The following is a 19546-nucleotide window of genomic DNA, read 5'->3' as shown; positions in this document are numbered from 1 at the left end:
GCTTCGACAATCCTTTAGAAAAAATACAAATATGACATATTGTCCTAATTGTCCATCAAAAAGACAGATATTTGATGTGTTACAAGATGTGACAAATTTCTTTGTTTGTGCTTACAGAGCTCCTGAGTGGCGGTGTGTACGTGGACCAAAACAAGTTCCTGTGTCATGCAGACACCATTCATTGGCAGGACATTGTCAAAAACTCGGGTGTGTATCCTGTGGTGGTGCCCAGCAACAGCAGTGTAACATGTAAGTAGCAACATCCGCAGTGTCAGGGTTTGTCAAGGTTGTTGTCATATGTTGGACTTTAAACGACTACAGGTTTTGGTACAGGGGTTTAGTTCAAAACTCCCTGTTATAATGGAGTAACAGCAGAAAATCACCTTTTGACCCGATTCTGTCACTGTGTGCAACATAACTGAAACTGACTGCTCGATCACCTTACATTAATACCCGACTGCAGACAGCTGGATTATTTGTTAATGAATTTGAATTAAAAAGACATTTATTCAGGGACAATAACATATCTAATCCGACTGAAGTAATTTAATAAAATCCCTTAACTGACCTCATATTCTAATCGTATAATACATGCTCTTTTTTTTTTAATTCAGAGGGTGCTTTCAGAACACTATAAAACGTTGTGAGTGGTAGCACATGATTATTCTAAGTCACTTACAACTTACACATTGAGAATATGTGAACCTTGAACATTTAATATAACCTCTTTCGACTAAGTGACTCCAAGGTGAACAATAATAGAAACATGAATGTAGAGAAGGTTTTCCACACTCAGCGCTCTGAGACAACTTATGGCCAGCTGTCATTTAGATTGTCTTTTGTACGCTGATGTAATGCAGTCGAGATCTCTCTCCGGCATCGTCAAAGTGCTACAGGGAGTCAAGCTGAAGAATGAGTGAGAAAAGGCTGGAGAAGAACAAAGTGAGACGGTGTTAGGCATTAAGTGAAAGAGAACCACAGCAGGACGATGGATTAGGGAGGGTAGATAGAGGATGAAAGAGATAAAGTGCGCAATGGAGAGGGGCACACATGAGTAAGAAGAGGAGGGCGGAAAATGGAGCCTCATGTTGGGGAATAGAGTAAGTCTCAGTGCTAATAGCTCTCATCTGGAGAGGCTGATGGACAGAGGACAGCACTCTTGCACTTACCCAGGCGCACTTTCCTCACACTCAATTACCAGACAGTCAATTAAGCTCTCCAAAACCACACAAAAAGGCACTGACTCAGGCTTTGAGCGTGCATTTCTTCTTTGCTGCTTTTATGTCAGCCGGTACCTGAGAGTTGAAAAGAATATAAAAAGCAAACTTTTATGAAAAATATTGACACCTTTACAACCAGACCAGAAAAAATAAGCTGGTGTTGTTGTCCAAAGATTGTATTTTTCATCATAATTATTAATGCACTTTTTTGACTATACTTTTTTGGTTGTATAATACTCAGTTAAAGGCATTTACAAAAAACATCCTCTATAGTTTCAAGTCCAGTCATATCACGCTTTTTTTTAAACTTTGGAGTAAATTTTGTTTGCATTTTTGCAAAAATTTCTTGGTTATCATAAAATATTGCATGTAACAAACATCGTTCCGTGGAATCAAGTGCCCAAATAAAGCAATGCTCCTTCACTGTCCATGCATTTTTGTGCCAAATAAGAATAAGGAGTGAGAGCTGTGTTTACATTTTGTAACATTGTGTGTAACCAACGCGATGTAATTGACAATAAAAATTAAAAATGGGCCACTTTTTTTAGTATCACATCATTTAGGCCATATAAGTTGCTATCAACTATGAAGGATACAAATCTGGGCCAGAAGTAAGCGACTGGCAGGCACACTGAAAATGTCTCTGAATGAAAAGTTCTCTGATTCTTTATAAAATGTACTTTGTAATGGATTAATTAATAAATGAATCACAGATTAACTGGATTTACTTATTTTCGGTCGGAAAAATGTCCTCTGTTTTTGTACGTTTAAGTTTTCGTCCAAATGAACCAATAACAAAACACCAGAAACCACTGTATTTGTTTTCAATGATGGACCATTTTTTGCAGGTCAGAAATGCCATCGCTCCTGCAATGGTCGTTGCTGGGGACCCAAAGAGGACCAGTGTCAAACCTGTAAGTAGACTAAACAGAGCAGAAGAATTGAATGTGTTCTCACTACCAGTGTGGCTTTTATTCCATTTTTGTATTGAAATATAAAAATAAAATCAAACGCACCTTAATGCTTTCAATTTTAATCAAACACTCACTCACATTCACTGGATGGGTGGCAACGCTCAGGTGGTAGAGTGGTCATCTCCCAGCATGAAGGTTGCTGGTTCGATCCTCCACCTTCTTGTGACCAAATTTGGGAAAGATACTTTGGCCAAGATACTTGCTTTGAGTACATTAAAGGGTGAAAAATCGATCTAATCTATACAAAATCAATACAAAGGAAAGTCCATTTACCATATTAGTCTACTTTTGAGACAACTGTAGGTCATGTACTGTTAACTATTTTAACTATCAAGTGAAAGTTCCCTGAAAATGTGTGATAAAGTTAAGATTGCTTCATTTCTGGCCATCCTGTTTGCAGTAGCTACATTATCATAACTCGTCACGTACATGAATGCCACATATCCAACTATTAGCTGCAGCCAGTGCTTTCAATTTTCAGCAATAATCAATCAAATTAAATGATTTCATGACGATTCTGTAGTCACATTCCAGTCTCCGGTTGCTGCGGTAACGTTTACGGAGCCGTCACGCCAAAGAATACCCAGTGTGTACGTACGCTACCATTGGTAGTCGTCACACTTTCACTCCCAAAAGTTGAGATGATCATGGAGTGTAACTGCAAACCCGCCCACTGCCTGCAAACTCTCCTTATCGCTGCATTCCATTAACATCCCATCGTATCAGTCACGTCCTGTGCGAATGGGACTTTATGGGTACAAAACTGCATATTTGGATCTGTTATTTGTGATTACCATTGCACTGCTATATGAGTGTAAGGATCTCATTGGCTGATAGTTTGAGTTTCGCATGATGATTAGTTCCAGAAGAACATTTGCACCGTCAAAAGTTACTGATTTTAGACCTGCTGGGTCCCACAAGCGCATACAAGCATGTCTTCAACTGCCCTTAAAATAATTATATAACATGTATTAGTTGAATATGAGATGTGCCCTGAGGCTTTTGCCCTTATAGTTGTATCACTCTGTCAGGGTTTTGGTCATGACCCTTTCTCATGACCCCCAAACTATGTCTATATCAGAATGATTTGCATCCAAGCAATGGTAACGGTAATGGTTTTATTTCATTTGAACATGCATCAGATTACAATTGAATGCATCACATAATCAGTTCACAGTTCCACATGTCCAAAAGGAGTAGGAAGAAGCAAAGCTTATTAAATCCTACCCCTCCATCTGGTACTTTTACAATCAGTAACTGTTACATTTGTTCACTTCCTGCTTTCCATAATACATTTTTTTTTTTTTTAAGAATGCACCTCGTACCGAAGTACGAGGTGATATGACCATACAATGACAAAATGTGTACCATAGAAACTGTCAATATAGTGATATACTATATAGCACATCATGACTGGTTCAAGACTCTTCATCCTTGTATCAGTAGAGAATTACAATGTGTGTTATACATCTTTATTATATTCCTCTCAAAGTATTTGCAAATGTTTCTTTCTTAGCTTTGGGTCTTGTTTTGTCTCAAACAGCTAAATGCCATCCAAATAAGCATACATGTGTCCATAGACTATTAAATAAAGTTTATATCCCTTTTCCTCCTGTTTGATCTCACTTCCCCAGCCGTCTCTTACCTACTATATCGCCATCTCTCAGCTCAGACTACCTAATCTCTGACTGCCAACGTGGGCATGTCGGTGCTGTTGTTCTGTGGTCATGATCTCATTAAGATAATGAGGAATGAACTTGGAGACCGGTGTTAGAGACATCTCACAGACGGCCTCTGATAAGCACCGGCGGCCGTCCATCTTTTTTTGCCATTATCACACTTGAATCTCACGCTCATGTCTTCACCAAGACGTAGGTGTCACGATTCATCCTTGATTAGCTTCTTCTCCCCTCGCAACTTCTACAGACTGCAGCCAATGATTAAATGAAAATGTAAAAAGTAAAACGACTTCAAAGTCGAGTTAGGTGACTTTTTCATGACTAAATATTTATGTATCTCAAAATTCACAACAAAGGGGATCTTTGCTGTCAAAAAACAAAAGGGCAAAATTAGTTCACCGATGATGGAACTCACAGGTCCTGGAAAAAGAAGGCAAAACAACCGGTATCAAAATATCAGATGGGATTGGAAAGATTAAATAGAACTTTATTGATCCCCTATTGATCTCCGGGAAATTTCAGGTTCCAGTAGCAAGAAACAGATTTTGAAAAAGTACCGGTTTACCTATATAAATATAGCTATACCTTTGGTGGGATTGGGTATTTTGGGCAGGGGATGATGGTATCTGCATCCAGGTGCATCCCGCTGGGGGGGTTGGGCTTCCTGGACTGGTTGTCCTGGTGGGCCAGATCGGACCTGAAGCATGTGCTGCAACCCATGGTTTACTTGGGCCGGTGCTGTGCTGGGTTGCCTGTCGGTCATGTGGCCTTGGTCCCCCCCAGCTCGGTTTGGGGGGTGGGCAGGTGGGGCCCCCTTCCTTCTTGCTTCGTTGTGCCACTTCAAATACATATAGGACCTTGGAGTGTGGTCCACAGTTGGGCATGGCGGTGGTTGCCTTACCTAACCGCACAGTCAGGAGATCTGGAAGACGTTGGTTCGATCCGTGTGGAGTTTGCATGTTCTCCCAGTGCGTGCGTGGGCTTTCTCCGGGTATTCCGGTTTCCTCCCACATTCCAAAAACATGCTAGGTTAATTGACGACTCCAAATTGTCCATAGGTATGAATGTGAGTGTGAATGGTTGTTTGTCTATATTCTATTCGCCACATAACTCACTCACATATCCATGATATTCTATTGGTTTTATTACAGTCATGGTGATGTCAGCAATAACGTTATAGTTGTGTTATTGCCATTCTGTTCACTATCATGGTTAATATTTTCATAACTACTATTACCACTAATATGATTGACTGTTTCATTTCAGTAATATCATGAATATACACATGTGAAGATGTCTACTGCTTTCTTTAAATTTAGCAATTATCTCAGCAGCAGGATGTAAAAGGCCGCTGTGGACCTGTAAAATGGAGATCATGGTGTGACACATTGTCCTCCGGTGGATGGAACTTGTGACTGATGTTCTAAGCCACCGCCAGAAATTGAAGCTTCCAGGCATATTTTAAATGATAAATAGTTTTTCCTATCGGTGGTGAAAGAGTGTTTGTACTCTGTCGTTTTTGGAGGGGAAGGGTGAACGCAACCAGGCCAACAGTGTGGTGTCTTTTGTTTGAAAAACAGATATATTCAATATATTCAATTCATTTGAACCCACATATCATAAATGGAGTGTCACTAATGGTTCTTTAGACATATGGTGAAGTGAATTTTGTGAATGCATGTGTTTGTCAGGTTGGCTTGTATCCATTACAGTGATGCTATTTCATCACTCTGTGAGGAAACGTGTGAAAGCATTGTGAATACGGTCACTCCCCCACAATAAAAACTCCCACTGGCAATACACTGACATTGGAAACTGACATTTTTACTTTCATCTCCCAAATTACAAATCTGAGTGGATTAAGTGACATCAGGCCAGAACCCCTGATTTTGAAATTTCTAGTGAGATTACACCATTCATTAATTCATTCATTTTCTATCATGTTTATCCTCATGAGGGTCGCACACATGCTGGAGAGCATCCCAGCTGTCTTCGGGCGAGAGACGAGGTACACCCTGGACTGGTTGCCAGCCAATCAAGGGCACATATAGCCAAACAGTAGCCGGAGAAAACTGCACGTTGAGTACTATAAATTTGTACATGTTGGTAGGTCTGCATTGAAATGAAAGCCTCTTAATAGTCCTGACAGCCTCCTCCAAAAAAAAAAAGAAGAAAAAAATCAATGTGGGCTGCATGGCACTCAAGACCAAGACCTCACAGCTAGGAGACCCGAGTTCAATCCACCCTCGGCCATCTCTGTGTGGAGTTTGCATGTTCTCCCCGTGCATGTGTGGGTTTTCTCCGGGTACTCCGGTTTCCTCCCACATTCCAAAAACATGCTAGGTTAATTGGCGACTCCATATTGTCCATAGGTATGAATGTGAGTGTGAATGGTTGTTTGTCTATATGTGCCCAGTAATTGGCTGGAGACCAGTCCAGGGTGTACCTCGCCTCTTGCCCGAAGACAGTTGGGATAGGCTCCGGGACCCTTGTGAGGATAAGCGGTAGAAAATGAATGAATGAAAAAATCAATGCATTCTGACTGGTTGAAAATGTACACATTTGTATCGAATGCAGATCTTTGCATGAGATGCCTACCACATCAATAAATTAGAACAACACCATAATTTTCCAGATTGTGATTATGCGTTTTTCCATTTCCACACCCACAGTAACTAAGACAGTGTGTGCGGAGCAGTGCGATGGCCGTTGTTTTGGTCCCTATGTGAGTGACTGCTGCCATCGTGAGTGTGCAGGTGGCTGCTTTGGTCCAAAGGACACTGATTGCTTTGTAAGTATACTTGCACAAAAACAACACAATTTGTCATTTACAAGCTTGTTCTGAAAAAAAAAATGAACTTTTTATTTATGTCTATACTGCAAGTGTATTTGCATTATGTTTTGTCGTCACAAAATTTTGCTTCACAGGAAATTAGTAATTTATCATTTATTTAGCTGCATTTTGTTATTGAAAGATAACTGTTAACAATTATTCTGTGATGACTATAATCACTCTGTTGGGCCCTATTATGAAATGTGTTCTTCAATATGTCCAGGCTTGCACAAACTTTAACGACAGTGGAGCTTGTGTGACCCAGTGCCCCCAGCCTTTTGTGTACAACCCGACCACCTTCCAGCTGGAACGCAACCTCAGGGCAAAATACACTTATGGAGCCTTCTGCGTCAAGAAGTGTCCGCGTAAGTCTAAACACTTGGACACCTACACAAAGTAGACTTTACAGATTATATTGTTTGCAGAAAAACTGCTATATACGTATATTTTATATTTTTTTCTATTTTGTCTGGCTCATCCCTGTTCCCAACTTCCCTGGCATAATACCTGGGTGTAATCCTCAGCCCCGTCACTATTATGTCATTCATCCTTGTGTTCTGATCCATGTCGTCAATTGTGATTTTAGCGATTATTTTTTCTTTCTCCTCATTATCTTTCTTGATAATCTTGATGATTATTCTTCTGTAATTCTTTATTTGCTACACTCAAATCTTGGATCTCCTGCATTATGGTGTCCATGTTTAGATCCACCTTCTCCATCTTTTAGATGAGTTGAATTAATTTTGATGAAATTTTGCATCATAAACCAAACCCTGCAAGCACTGATTTATCCAAAACATTGGTTTGACTGCTTTGCCCTGATTTGAAAGTGTAGTCGTTATATACATTTATCTTGACAGAAAGAAATTAACTTGAACTGCATTTATATTTCCGCAAAATAAAAACATATATATTTCTGCAAAATTCTTGAATTCTTTCAAAATATTTCCAAGCTTCTTTATACCACTCTGAGTCAGAAAGAGAAAAGTAGCAGTTTTTTTTTGTGATGGCCCTCACAAAGTGGCATAGTGCCCACTAGTATGACAAACAGCCGCCATCTGTATTTGGCATTTACAGTGAATTGGTTTTCAGATAACTTTGTGGTGGATCAGAGCTCCTGTGTGAAAGCATGTCCCAGTAACAAGATGGAGGTGGAGGAGAACCGCATCAAGATGTGCATCCCTTGTACTGACATCTGCCCAAAAGGTGAATCATCAGCATTTGATGGAATTTTGGTAATGGGAAGTATGGCACCTTTTGAAAGGGTTTGTGTGACATTTTATTCAAGAAATATTGCGTATAAATAGTAGTCCTTGGACATGGCATTTCTCTAAATAATGATTGCTTTTTGCTACCTCACTTTGTTTTGCAGCATGCGACGGCATCGGCACTGCCAGTCTACAGACAGCTCAGACAGTCGACTCCAGTAACATCGAAAAGTTTGTCAACTGTACCAAAATAAATGGAAATTTGGTGTTTCTCATCACTGGAATCAAAGGGTGAGGCAATATTTTCCAGCCAGTGGCATATTGGCACACACCCACAATTGATAGACAATGTAATGAATAAAATAGTAATGGGAATATAGTTTTAAACATTGCCATCATTTTTCACAGGGATGTCTACCATAACATTGAAGCTTTGGACCCAGAAAAACTGAATGTGTTTCGCACTGTTCGGGAGATTACAGGTACATTTTCTTTGGTATTTTCCTCTAAAACATAATCTACACTTGTGCTCTATAGTACCATGCAACATTTTTTGTTGACATTTTTCACAGCAGCCATTTAACTTAACAAAACAGTAAAAAGCAGGAAAAGCAACAACCGGCTTTAGAAGCAACTTGCATGCATGGAGACAAAACAATACAAAATGTAAGTTAATATCAGGAACCACAGTGAGAGGCGAGGTGTGTTCTCCTCCTTTTGGACAAAGACGATGAAGGGCACACTTCAAATTCACCTAAGGCTATTTGATGATATGCTATTGATTAAAACAAGTCCTTATCATGCTTAACATAATCATAGAAAAACTGTGTGATATTGTACATTTTAGCAGAAATACACAATATAGTATGTATGCTAGTGCATAATTATAACAAATAGAATAATTAAAATTAATGAATAACAAATCATTGTGCAGGAATGATATACAATTGCTGTATAGTGTAATAGCATACATGCATACTGTAATAGCACTCTATGGCTCAATAAGAAAAGTAAGACATAATTTGTATACATTTATAAATGCAGACAGATCATATTTTTATTACCAAAAGCCAGGCAATGCCCAACAATGAGATACTCAAATGAAAATTGTTAAATTGCAAAATCCTATTTGTAACCGAGGACAAAAATTCTTCTGGAATGTAACCAATATTTTTGGGAAAATGTATCCTCTAAATTCACAAAAACTTCTGCCGTTGTCAGAGGATTAACTCTGTGTATATATTTTGCTTTTTATGTATTATTGTGGCTTTTTGGCGACACCAACTCAAAAAGCGGCTCACACAGTAGCCTCTTAGGGATTACGTCACATGCAGCAGAGTGCCCTAATGCTGATGAAAAACAAAGACAGCCAGATGGTCACGACAGGTCATGTCAAGATTAGGTTCTCAAGATTCATGCACAATATAAATACTGGAAGATGTTGGATAATGCAGATAAAAAATATGATAAATATGGCTGATATTTTAGTTTTGGGTGGGTAATCCTGCTAAGATTAGATTAGATTAGATTCAACTTTATTGTTATTGCTCATGTCACTGGTACAGGGCAACAAAATGCAGTTAGCATCCAACCATGAGTGCAATTTTATAAGTACCTTAGTAGTAAGTATGGACAGATCTATGTAAATAAAACTATAACAGGCTATGACTATAATACAGTGAGAATATGTACAGGGATATAAATGACTATAATATGGCTATTGTAGATTATACAGATTATAAACAGTATGGATATGACAATATATAACAACAGTAATATGTACAGTATTGCAGTGAAGTGACTAGAGAAGAGTATGGTTATTGCAGATTATATAAATTATAAACAGTGTGATCAATGAATCAACAAGATAGTAATATGTACGATAGTGCAATAGTACAATAGTGCAATGAAGTGATGGGGGGGGCATAGATCAGCGGGGGGATGTAAGTAGTGGAAGGGGTGGGCAATGGGGGCAGAGTTCAGCAAGGAGACAGCTGTTGGGAAAAAGATGTTCCTGAACCTGGTGGTTCTTGTCCGTAGACTCCTATAGCGCCTCCCTGAGGGTAGGAGGGCAAACAGTCTGTGTGCTGGGTGGTAGGAGTCCTTAGCAATTGATGCAAAGATGCAAATGAAAGGCATACAAGTATACGGTACGTAGCCAATATTGCAGTGTAAAAACATCCCTTTTCGAGTACACATACAGTGTGTGTTTAGTTAAGTGTACCTCACATCCTCCCACAGGAGAAGGTCCACACTGAAGACAGGCATTCCAGCATACGATGAATATCAGATGAGTCTTTCAATCTCCTGTCTTTCTGACTGCTTTTCTCCTGGGGGGGTCCCCAGTCTGACGTTTCACAGCCCTGGATCTGCCATCGTGTATCGTAAAGAAAACATGCAGTTTACCTTTCGTCAATGAATACAAATTTACCTGGAATTAATTTTCGAGCACTTATTTACGTGTGAGCTAGAAACGATCCCAGCTGACTTTGTATGAGAGTTGTATACGCTGAACTGGCCATCCATCAAATCCAGTAGAAGATAGAACGCATGTCATTATAGAGGACCTGTTGTGCTTTTTTCAAATTTTCTGACCCAGGCTTCATAATATGGGTGTGCCCGGCTACAAGCTGTAGCCCCCCCAAACTGGAACCACCCACTGAGCACTTCCAGGAAATACAGAGATACCCATGCAATAAATACAGTCAAACGCCTCATTTTTCACATCATTTGGTTTTCGTAGAGGAATTTATGTATGCAGTCTTGGTTTTTGTACAGCATGACACTTACGTAAACTAGTCCATTTGCACTCTACTGTACATAACCTTGCCACATAATCCAGTACCCAAACAAAGCACCCTCTGTATAGCTAACTATTAGGCTAAAGAAAGTTGTGAGTGCCAGCAATTTGATAGACGATGAGAAGCACTACCAAATTTGATCTCGCCAGGCTGTACGAGAAGTCTGCATCACTTCTAATTTCCATGCATTTGTCGTTTATAATTATTATTATATTCTGCATGTGAAAAAATATTTATAGGAAAATTATATCCCATAAACCTGCACGGCAGTCAAGTGGTTAGCGCGCAGACCTCACAGCTAAGAGACCTGAGTTTAATCCCACCCTTAATTCCATCTCTGTGTGGAGTTTGCATGTTCTCCCCATGCATGCATGTTTTTTTTCCGGGTATATTCTGCATGTGAAAAATTATTTATAGGAAAATTATATCCCATAAAGCTGCACGGCGGTCGAGTGGTTAGCGCGCAGACCTCACAGCTAAGAGATCTGAGTTTAATCCCACCCTCCGCCATCTCTGTGTGGAGTTTGCATGTTCTCCCCGTGCATGTGTGGGTTTTCTCCGGGTACTCCGGTTTCCTCCCACATTCCAAAAACATGCTAGGTTAATTGGCGACTCCAAATTGTCCATAGGTATGAATGTGAGTGTGAATGGTTGTTTGTCTATATGTGCCCTGTGATACGTATATGTATATGTGTATATATTAAACATTTTACAAGCACAGGTATATAGATGTTTTTGACATTTGATGGCAAAACCAAAGAGGATGTAGTACGAGAAGTGTGTCCGCTCAGCTCGTCTTCTCCCCGAGCTGTCACCACTACATGACATTTGACGGAGGCAGCCAACCTGCCTCTCTGACCCGCAGGTCACAAGTGGCTTTCCTCTAGCTTTTAAATGAGCTCATCCTACGCACAGCACACTTCTCAGCTTCTCAGATTAGTTTCGCTGTCTCTTCTCTTTCTGTGTTTCCTCTTGAAGACATGAATTGTTAAGTGGACAATCAAATCAAAATGATTTGCTGTATGCCTGGGTTTCTCGCTATTGTGGTTTTAAACTGTAATTACCTCAACTTGAACCCTCTTAACCAGTGCTTGTGACTGTGTAACCTTTTTTTCCCCTTCAAGTACAGTAGCCACATGTGGTAATTTTCTGTATACATTTATGGACTATCAGCTGAATATGGTGGAATACATGACTTACTGGAACAAAAATTCACAGCACAGAATTATTACAATTATTCAGATGTTTTTCCTCCCTGTACATTCACAGCATTTTCGCCATTGTCGGATTTCATCAGCCAAAAAATTACAGGAAAAAAATCCTGCTGTATAATCAATGAATGTTATCATAATTGAGGTGCTAGTCACTGTTATAAAGACGTTTGATGTTTATGAATAGACTTAAGGGTCGTATGCAGGATTTGTGGTTACCATATTGAACTTACAGTAAAGAGGTTGAAGGTTCGAATCTCTGCTGCCCGTTTTTGTCCGGTCCACAAACATTCCACAGTTCAATAATGTCTTACACTGGACCCAAATGTGGACTAACTGAGTAAAATGAATTAAAAATGAATGTGTGTGCCCTTTGTAGTCTTTCAGTGTTAGTTTCTTCACGCACTGCCTGTATAACAATTCCATCTGGGAATCAATGATGTACGTTTTTTGGACCCTGCTCAGAATCACAATCAGAATGCCCTTTATTGTCATTTTACATATAGTAGAATGAAATTGTAGCAGTTCCATTTTCAGTGCAAGACAGTATGACAGTACAAAATTTAGAAATTAGAATAAATAGAAGAATAAGTAATAAATACATTGTACATTTACATTGTAGAGGACGATTCAGTTTAGTTTTCCGACGTAAATAGACAATGTCAGACCTTGTACATGTTCTACATTTTTCCGTTTATTCTCATAGTCCAAAATCATCGTATTTCAAGAAAATTGTGATGCAAATATACTTTCGAAACAAGCCGTGGTGCCAGCACAGTAGCTATTGTGACAGTTTGAACGTTAGTCGATTAGTCATGCCTGGACAGTGAAGTGAAGACGAGCCAAGATTGTGAGTTTTTCTTTAAACGCCTTTTGTTCCTCATACTTTCGCAGACATTACTCAGGCGGTACTCGTGTTATAAGCTTGGCTCAATAATCACATGACTCATACTTGAGTAGGCCTTTTTAAGACATATTTAGATGTTCCCCATGCTGTTCTGTCCAGCTTGCATGGCCAAAACCAATTCAATTTGCTGCAGCATGACACCGGAACAGTGGGGCAACTCTTATAATAACTTTTGAGTATATGTTATTCATCTTGTACATCCTGCAGGTTAAAGTATCCTTTCTCAAAAGCACTTCCACCAATAAAGTCAGTCGTTGCTGCAATTAGAATGGTAATAAAGGCAAATGTATTCCATTCCATTTATCCTTTGTTTTTTTTTCTGTAAAAGATATCTGTAATACAACCTAAACATTTCATATCTCATTCAGCTCAGGTTCATCTTGCCTGAGCCCCATTGTGTACTTCCTCACAATTACTTGAGTTTTGTATTTCTCATTTCTTCATCAAACACACTTAATATGCTTTGGACCCGGCTTCCGATCCAGCAACTCAACAGGGATCTGTGTAAACAAAACAATGTCCACAAACTGATAAAGACACCGTTGTTGCTGTCTTAGGCTCCCCATTCGGCACACCTTTTCTTAACGCTCAACAAGCTATCTTTCCTTCTTGTGTAAACATTATGCATCCAGCAGGAGAAGAATATGCACTTTAACGTGATGGAGTCTAATTGTTCATTGATTAGAGAAGGCGCTGCACTGCCCATCACAAGAGCAATGATTCCTTCTTTATGATGCACGTGTTCCTCATTAAAACAATACAAGTGTTGTTTTAACTTTTCTCAGCTTTCATCGCTTTTCATTTCATCACACCTTTCATCCAAGATTCCACCTGATATTACTTTCTCACTCCCCCGTGCACTTATTTTGTTTGTCTTATGGTATTAGCTAGAGGGCTGCACCTCCCGCTGGTCTGTACTGAATATTTCATATTTTCCAATCCATTATTGAAAATCCTAAATGAGCCACATCCACCCTCTCAGCTTCCTTCGTATTTTTAAATGATTCAACGACTGAGATGCGGATCGCTTAAAGGAAATGCTAGAATGTTGATATATGGGACTTGATGAGACACACACAGCTGGCACCAAACTTCAGCCTAGAGGTGTGTGGTTACGATATCCTACGACTCCTCCAGGGATGCCAGCTCCCCCAACACACACACACACACACACACACACATAATTCTTCTGCTCCGGTGAGTCATTATAACTCATGTGTCTGTTTGTGTCCCCATTTAGGCTTTCTGAACATCCAGTCTTGGCCCGACAACATAACAGACTTGAGTGTTTTCAGCAACTTGGTTACAATTGGGGGAAGATCTCTCTACAGGTATGCGCGCCTGCAGTTCTTTTTTGGATGTTGTTGTGACTCATCTTGATGAGTCGTCGCTGCACTCTTGGTGTCATTTTGGTTGGCCGGCCACTCTTGGGAATGTTCTCCACTGTTTCATGTTTTGCCCACTTTATAACTTTTCCAGACTGATATATATATATATATTTTATATACACATATATATTGAAAGAATTGACAGTACGGTATCATAGAGTGCTACTGAACGGTTCTGACACCATGATTTTAACTAGAAAAGGATGGAGGGGGGACTGCATTGTTCCTGTTTAGAGTGAGCCTTTCACTCAAACAGTGGAGGAGTTCAAGTATCTCGGAAATCTTGAGATCAACAGGTGAATTGGCAAAGTATCCGCAGCAATGTGGCGACAGTTCTCGATTTACCAGTCAATCTACGTTCCTAGAGCTTAGAGTAGTGACCGAAAGAGAAAGACTCTTCAGACAAATGACGGAAATGAGAGCGCCTGGTCACTATAAGACTGTGGTCGACTCCAAGATCCTTGGTCTCAAGATATCCCCACCCCTCTACACAATCTGTGTGTTATTATTGGTTGTTGCCATCGGTCCAGGCTTTAAGGCCGGGTGTATTTCTGCATTGGGTCGAGGCATACGGGCGTGTTCAGTGGTCAAAATGCATGTCTGTTGGAGGGTACGGCACTGATGTGATAATGCATTTATTTAATTAAATTTTTCTATAAAATGGTTAAGTTTCATTAATGTTCATGTTAAAGGTTAAATAACTGTTAATACTATTAATATGAATCCGAAAAAAGTATCTTAAGTTTTTCTTATTTGCTGTTTTATTATTATTTTACTTATTTATTACTGATTGATTAATTTATTTTTTCATTTTTTTTTTTTGCGTACTAAATAAAAATTAAGCTATTTGAGAACAGTGGACTGTTCTATTAGAGCTTTTCTTGTGGTCAACCAGAACCAAACCATTGAAAAGTGTAGGGTATAGCAGAAGCAAAAGCATTGAAGGCAGTTTTTTTTTATCTTATTTTTTCTGTTTTTATAAATAAATGCGTTTTTTTTTTTTTTTTAATACCTGATGCGGCCCAGCCTCACCCAGACACTAACTCCAGTGGCCCCCAGGTAAATTGAGTTTGAGACCCCTGTCTCAGAGATAGGGTGACGAGTTCTATCATCTGGGAGGAGCTAAGAGTAGAGCCGCTGCTCCTTCACATCGAAAGGAGCCAGTTGAGTTGCAACTGGAAGAGGTGGCTAGGGAGGGAACGTCTGAGCGTGCTGGCCCCCTGACCCGGATGGATGAGTAGTTCCAAGGACAACTTTGGATTTGAATAAAAACAGAAGTTTGACTTACTGGAAGTAACACTTTTTGTGATGACATTTCAGAAGCTAATTGTGTTTGAACAACTGATTGAAGATATTTAATCATCATTGCATGTGTTTTTTTTTTCTTCTTCAGAAGGTGTTCTAAAGATTTGCTGTGACATTTGCGGAAAACGCACAGTGTTGCTGATTGCACATTGTGTGTGTTTTTTGTGGTTGTAATCAGTGTCATTAGATTGTACAGGTGTACTTTATTATGGGACTGGTCATTAGATATGTTTATTTAGGCTACTCCAAAATAATCACAGTTTGATCTTAAGCTAAGAAAAACATCAAAGTATTTCTCATTCGCTTCCCTTTATTTGAGATTCCTCTTCATGTTTCCTTTCTTCCTTTCTCCCTCATTTCTCCAACTTCTCCCCTCAGTGGGATCTCCCTGCTGGTGTTGAAGCAGCACGGCATCTTATCACTTCAACTGCAGTCTCTCCGAGAGATCAGTGCCGGGAATGTCCACATTGCAGAGAACAGCCAGCTGTGCTTCTACAACACGGTCAATTGGACTCGACTGTTCCGTGCTGCAAACCAGAAAGCTTTGACTCGCAATAACAGAAGCCCCCTGGAGTGCAGTAAGTTCTTAACAAAGCCATGAAAAAAAAAACAACTAATAGGTGCTACAAAATCAAAACTGATGCAAACCACTGGAAGCAATTAAAAATAATCTAAACATTGACGTAAAACTTATTAATTAATTTGTGGTCTTTGCTTTTCTGTACGGAGCGCATGCACCCTATTTTTTTTTTCCAGGAAAAGTTTTGATACTTTGTTGTAAAAGTCTCATCACCTCCTGGTGAGCGTGAATATATAATCCTCTATATTGTCAAATTCATGCATTGAATCAACACAACATAAAAATATCTCAGTACTACAGCGCTACAATGCCTCAGCGTATGACATTTCTATGTATTTATTATTGCCCAATTAGCAAGAATGTGACATGCTGACAAACGGAAACTAGCAGGCGCCATGATCCAAGTCAATGAGTGCACTCGGATAATAAGCTGGCCTTGTGCACTAACCGAGAAGAGACACTCACAGAAGCCTCATATTAGGTACACGTCCTGTATTTGATCAGGAAATATGCAAATTCACTGATTTTTACTACATAACTACAGATATAATCCAGTTCAATTGACAAATATTAACATTCATGTGATTATTGGTGATTCCTGTCATTATTTGTTTGGTTTTTTTTTTCACCATGGCAGTTGAGGCACTGCCTCAATAATTACGATTAAAGAATTCAAATCTTGATGTTCGGATAAAAGGCTCCCATGCACTGTTTCTGTCGCTCTTCCGCTGTGTCGCTTCAGGACTTTGTCACAATAATTCTCTCAGATGTAGCAACCTTTGTAGAGACGACAAAGAGAGTCACAACAGAGACAAAAGGTGTAAGTGATCTAAACACAGGGGGGAAATGAAAAGATAGATGTAGTAAATGATGTGAAACAGAGAGTCATGCATACAGATTGACTTTTTTTCTTTTCTGGGCTGGTTCATGGGGCATTTTTATTCCAAACTAATCCCAGTGCATTTTATTACAGCGTTTCATTCTTTTCCAAGTACTCAACAATGCCTTATTTAGCATGCAGGCGCAGCTTTAATTTGGTCTGTTTGGCAGATGTCTATTCTTAGAAACAGCTGCCAAAATCTTTTCATGGAAACCAACATAAAAAGCCTGAATGTGAGTGAGGAGGCTTTATTTTCAGGAAGGCTGAGTTCCAGGTTGAAATACTGTTGAACAACTTCATTCCCTACTTACTTAAAGCTGTCAGGCATTTAAGTTGGACGGTTCACATCTAATTTTCTATTCAAACAAGCGGACTGTCTGTGCAGCATCTGTAGGAACATTCCGGGTCCCTCTAGCCCTCGCTAACTGTTGACTCAGCAGTTTTATAATGAAGCGGCATCGCTCCACACAGCACACAGTTCTGTGCACACACTCCCACACATGTCCATTATTATGGATGCACAATGTACTCAGACTCGCAGGGTTTAAAATAGGACACTCTTTGATTGTGGGCTGTATATAATGAGAGTCCGACTTGTCTTTAACATTGTAAATACTACAAGTATTTATTGCATGGGTATCCCTCTTAATTAACACAAGAAGTGAGAATACCTTGACTTTTGAGGGCTATTATTTTTGTACCATCAGTCGAGTAACTGCTGACTTTTTTCAGAGTCGTTATCGTTAGATTAGTTGGGAACTCTAAATAATACACAGTTGTCAATGTGAGTGTTGTGTGTGTGCCCTGAGGCCAAATTAATATGGGGTAGGTTCCAGCTTACCTGCGGCCATGAATCGGATGTGCTTGAGAATGGTATACAATATATATGCTAAGAACTAATATACCGTATTTCAAGAAAAAACACTGCACAGCTTTGTGATATCAGTGAAAAAGCTTATTATTAGTATGAACTTCATTCTTTGCTCTTTTTTTCCTAATTTTTGTATTTTTCCCCCCAAATTTCAATATTCTTCTTAAATAATTCTCGGAAAGGTTTTTTGCACAATATTTTGACTTTATTCTTATAATATTATAACTTTTTCCCCAACCTAATGTTCCAAAAATTACAACTTTATTTTGTTTTGTTTCTGATACTATGAGTTTTAAAAACATATTTTTTTCTTTAATATTTCCACTCAATGCAACAAAAAAGGTTTTATTTTCTCTCATAATATTATGGCAATATTCTCTAGAAATTATGACCTTTTTTGTTTGATTATAACTTTGATTATAACTTTTTTCTCTTCATACTTTGACTTCTTGTAAAATTACTGCTGATTTAATTTTTGTTTGTCAGTTTTCTTGTTAAATTTGATTTTTAGAGTGTGCCGCAGGCCAATTAAAAAAACAAATGCAGACCACAAATGACCCCCGGGCTGCACTTTGGACACCCCTGTCATAGACATTCACAATTAGATTAAATGCCATCCTAAAATGACCTGGAATATTCTCTGTATATGTACCCACGTATCTATGTTGGTTTTTATTTCTGCCATTGTGACACTTCAGCACATTTAGCTTGAAAGTTAAAATATGAAGGTGACTGATTGTTAATTGACTGTTTGTCTCTTGTGCAGCCAAGGAGCATATGGTGTGCGACCCTCTGTGTTCCATCGCCGGGTGTTGGGGTCCTGGTCCGGACCAATGTCTGTCATGCCGGGATTTCAGAAGGGGGCAAACTTGTGTGGAAAACTGCAACCTTTATGAAGGGTAAGCGATGCATTGAAATATCATAATCAGACAAATATACATATAATTGGCTTGGATTGGATTTTCAACTGTACAACGGTTAAATAGTACCATTAATATAAACCATTTCTGAGTACATCCCTTACGTTATGCAACTATATTATTACATTGTTGTCAGTGTACAGTTTGTATAACTCAGCATTAGCTGTCCCCTCATGGTAACCCAATACCCGACCATTAATGTCTAAACCGCTGGCAACACAGGGGAGTACACTCCAACAAGAAATGCCTTTGGGATCTTCCTGCTCTACTTCAATCACAGCATCCTTGGTCACCCATGGTTCTTGTTCCTGTAAAAATCCTCTATGCCAATATAGAGCCTAGAACATCTTTATGTGGATCAGCAATTCTTTTTTTCACATCCTCTGAGAGTTCTTGGCAATGAGGTGCCAAGTTGAACTTCCAGTCACCAGTTTGAGAGAGTGCAAAAGCGATTATAGCAACTTTTAATACACCTGCTCCCTATTCACACTAAAGACCTTGTAACACACTTGGGTCACATGACACTGGGGAGGGAAACATTGCTTATTGGACCCAATTAGTAAGCTGTAATACATGGACTACTATGGAAGTGATGTTTGTTTAGTATTGTGCCATAAAAGGATATGATGCCACCCAGGATTAGTGATTAATAGTTAATAACTTAGGTTGAAGGGACAATTAAAGTGTACAAGTATGTCACTTTCGATTGTCATGAGGGTTTTCTTGACTTTGAAAGCAAGTTTATTTTGATATTCCATACCTCTCACAG

General features: G+C 39.2%; 1 protein-coding gene across 2 annotated transcripts in view; it reads left to right on the top strand.

Annotated features, from left to right (window-relative positions):
* Nucleotides 1-19546, top strand: part of erbb4b (erb-b2 receptor tyrosine kinase 4b) — a 276507-nt gene that overhangs the window by 202512 nt on the left and 54449 nt on the right. For both annotated transcript variants that reach the window (XM_058081635.2, XM_058081636.2), the window contains exons 4-13: nucleotides 118-249; nucleotides 2069-2134; nucleotides 6546-6664; nucleotides 6930-7071; nucleotides 7799-7912; nucleotides 8079-8205; nucleotides 8323-8396; nucleotides 14074-14164; nucleotides 15905-16104; nucleotides 18624-18756. In XM_058081635.2, the coding sequence (XP_057937618.2) occupies nucleotides 118-249; nucleotides 2069-2134; nucleotides 6546-6664; nucleotides 6930-7071; nucleotides 7799-7912; nucleotides 8079-8205; nucleotides 8323-8396; nucleotides 14074-14164; nucleotides 15905-16104; nucleotides 18624-18756 (1198 nt within the window). The remainder of the gene's footprint in view (nucleotides 1-117; nucleotides 250-2068; nucleotides 2135-6545; nucleotides 6665-6929; nucleotides 7072-7798; nucleotides 7913-8078; nucleotides 8206-8322; nucleotides 8397-14073; nucleotides 14165-15904; nucleotides 16105-18623; nucleotides 18757-19546) is intronic.

The sequence above is a fragment of the Doryrhamphus excisus genome, linkage group LG12 (genome assembly GCF_037039965.1).
Source record: "Doryrhamphus excisus strain RoL-2023G ecotype Guam linkage group LG12, RoL_Dexc_Guam_v1.1, whole genome shotgun sequence".
NCBI classification, from domain to species: Eukaryota; Metazoa; Chordata; class Actinopteri; order Syngnathiformes; family Syngnathidae; genus Doryrhamphus; species Doryrhamphus excisus.
Note: the sequence above shows the minus strand (reverse complement) of the source record. Positions and strands in the feature narration are given on the sequence as shown.